The sequence below is a fragment of the Vombatus ursinus genome, unplaced genomic scaffold, assembly GCF_900497805.2.
Source record: "Vombatus ursinus unplaced genomic scaffold, bare-nosed wombat genome assembly UNPS02005031.1, whole genome shotgun sequence".
NCBI classification, from domain to species: Eukaryota; Metazoa; Chordata; class Mammalia; order Diprotodontia; family Vombatidae; genus Vombatus; species Vombatus ursinus.
The window spans coordinates 1-2,232 of NW_020944809.1; the positions used below are offsets into that span (position 1 = coordinate 1).

Sequence of the window (2,232 nt, forward strand, 5' to 3'; positions counted from 1 at the left end):
AGGTTGTTGTCAGGAAAGCCCATTGTAAAACTCAAAGTGTTGTAGAAATGGGAAGAGATGGCCCTTTTCAGAGAACTCAGGCACCCTGTCCATCCTTTTCCTACAGTGGGCCACCAGCGATTATGGGAACTCTGTGCTCTTTGTCCCTAGCGTGGAAGACACTGGGAGGAGGCCAACATGACCCAGGTCCAGGAGTTCATCCTGTTGGGCTTGTCAATGAGGCCAGGCCTACGTGGTGTCCTCTTTGCTGTGTTCCTGACCCTCTACCTGCTGACCCTCTTGGAGAACACCATCATCGTTCTGCTCATCTGGAGCCACACGGAGCTCCACAAGCCCATGTACTTCTTCCTGGGGAACCTGAGCTGCCTGGAGATGTGTTATGTCTCAGTCACGGTGCCCACCCTGCTGCTTGGGCTGTGGTCAGGGCCTTGCCATGTCCCCTTCACCTCCTGCATGACTCAGCTCTTCTTCTTCATCGCACTTATCTGTGCTGAGTGCACACTCCTGGCCTCCATGGCCTATGACCGCTACGTGGCTATCTGTCTTCCTCTTCACTATCTAATGCTCATGAGGCCCCAGGTCTGCCTCATGCTGGCCATGGCCTCATGGCTGGGCAGCCTTAGTGTCTCTGTGATCAAGACAGTCTTCATTGCTGGGCTCTCCTACTGTGGCCCCAATGTCCTCAACCACTTCTTTTGTGACGTCTCCCCTCTGCTCAATCTCTCCTGTACCCATGTAGCACTGACTGAGCTGGTCGACTTCATCTCAGCCATTGTCATCCTGTGGGGCTCTCTGCTGGTTGCCTTGGCTTCATACATGGCTATTGGGGCAGCAGTGGTGCGCATGCCCTCAGCCACTGCCCGACGCAAGGCCTTCTCTACCTGTGCCTCTCATCTCATTGTGGTTGGCATCTTCTACTCAGCCACCATCTTCATCTATGCTCGACCCAGCAGAATTGAAGCCATGGACCTCAACAAAGTGCTTTCTGTCATCTACACAGTGCTCACACCCATGTGTAACCCAATTATCTACTGCCTACGGAACAAGGAGGTCCAAGGCGCTTTGCATAAGGCTCTCTGTAAGGTTGGGTTCAGTCAGAACTCAGCTAGAGATTCAACTAGCAATGTGTAGCTTCAGCATTTGTAAATAGCCACCCTCCCCCTTCCTGTCTTGTCTGTCCCTATCAAAGACACCACTGCTCTCCCAGGTACCTGGGCTTGGAATCTCAGCCTTTTCTTTAGTGCCTCCATCCCTCCATTTCCCACTTACAAGCAGTTACTAAGTCCTGTCACTTCTTTGATATCTATAAGGATCTGTGATCTAATTTGTATAGGTGTTTCCTGTACCCATGGAGCTAGCAATCCATCCATCCCTCCAGGTTCTGTGTAATTCTTGTTCAAGCCTTTCCATAAATCCTCCAACACCAACCTGCCATGCGGAAGGCTTTCTCTGATCTTTTTTTTTTTAATGTCATCCAGAAATTTGAGTAGTTGGGCCACTCAGTTCACTCTCACTGCCCCAGTGGCCCACCTTCTTTGCCTGCAATCTACAGTTTTAATGAGGCATGTGACTCCATGTCCTATGTACCAGTCATCATCCCCATCAGTTCTATCTGCAGAAATTCTGCATTGACCTCATTCTTTTCTCCTCTCTCACTATCTGCTAAGCTCCTCACGTCTTAATTCCTTTCATTGTCCATTCCCTCAATCCCTTTCTCTTCCATCACCTATTTGTTGTGAAGGCAATGGACTTTTACAAACTTGGTGGAATTGTGCTGAGAGAGATTACGTAATGTAGGTTGAGTCCTCCATCTAGAGTCCCTGGATGTGTGTGCTGATGTAATGCTGACACTGTGCAGGAGGTAGAAACAGTCATAAAGCCATTGGTGTTTCCTGGGGAAAAAAAAACATGAACAAATACAAACATTTATTGAGCACCTACTGTGTGCTGAACATGCTTCTAGATCCTGGGGAAAAATTCAAAGTTTATAGAATCACTCAGAGATGGAAGAAACTTCAGATGGTATTTAGTCCAACACATAACAAGACAGCAATCCAACCAAGAGAAAAAGGCAAAATATGGCCTCTGTCTTCAAGGAGTTTATCATACAGTAAGGAGATAATAATAATAATAATAATAATAATGATGATGATGATGATGATGATGATGATGATGATGATGTTGTGGAGTCATTTTCAGTTGGATCTGACTCTTCATGACCCCATTTGGGGT

At 47.5% G+C, this 2,232-nt stretch overlaps 1 protein-coding gene across 1 annotated transcript; it reads left to right on the forward strand.

The window, feature by feature from the left end:
- Positions 1-150: 150 nt before the first annotated feature.
- LOC114028951 (olfactory receptor 5-like) lies at positions 151-1,131 on the forward strand (the record flags this gene model as incomplete). The annotated part of the gene is made up of 1 exon (XM_027843279.1): positions 151-1,131. A coding segment is annotated over one exon (981 nt), but the record flags the coding sequence as incomplete, so codon positions are not given.
- Between the last annotated feature and the right edge of the window lie 1,101 nt (positions 1,132-2,232).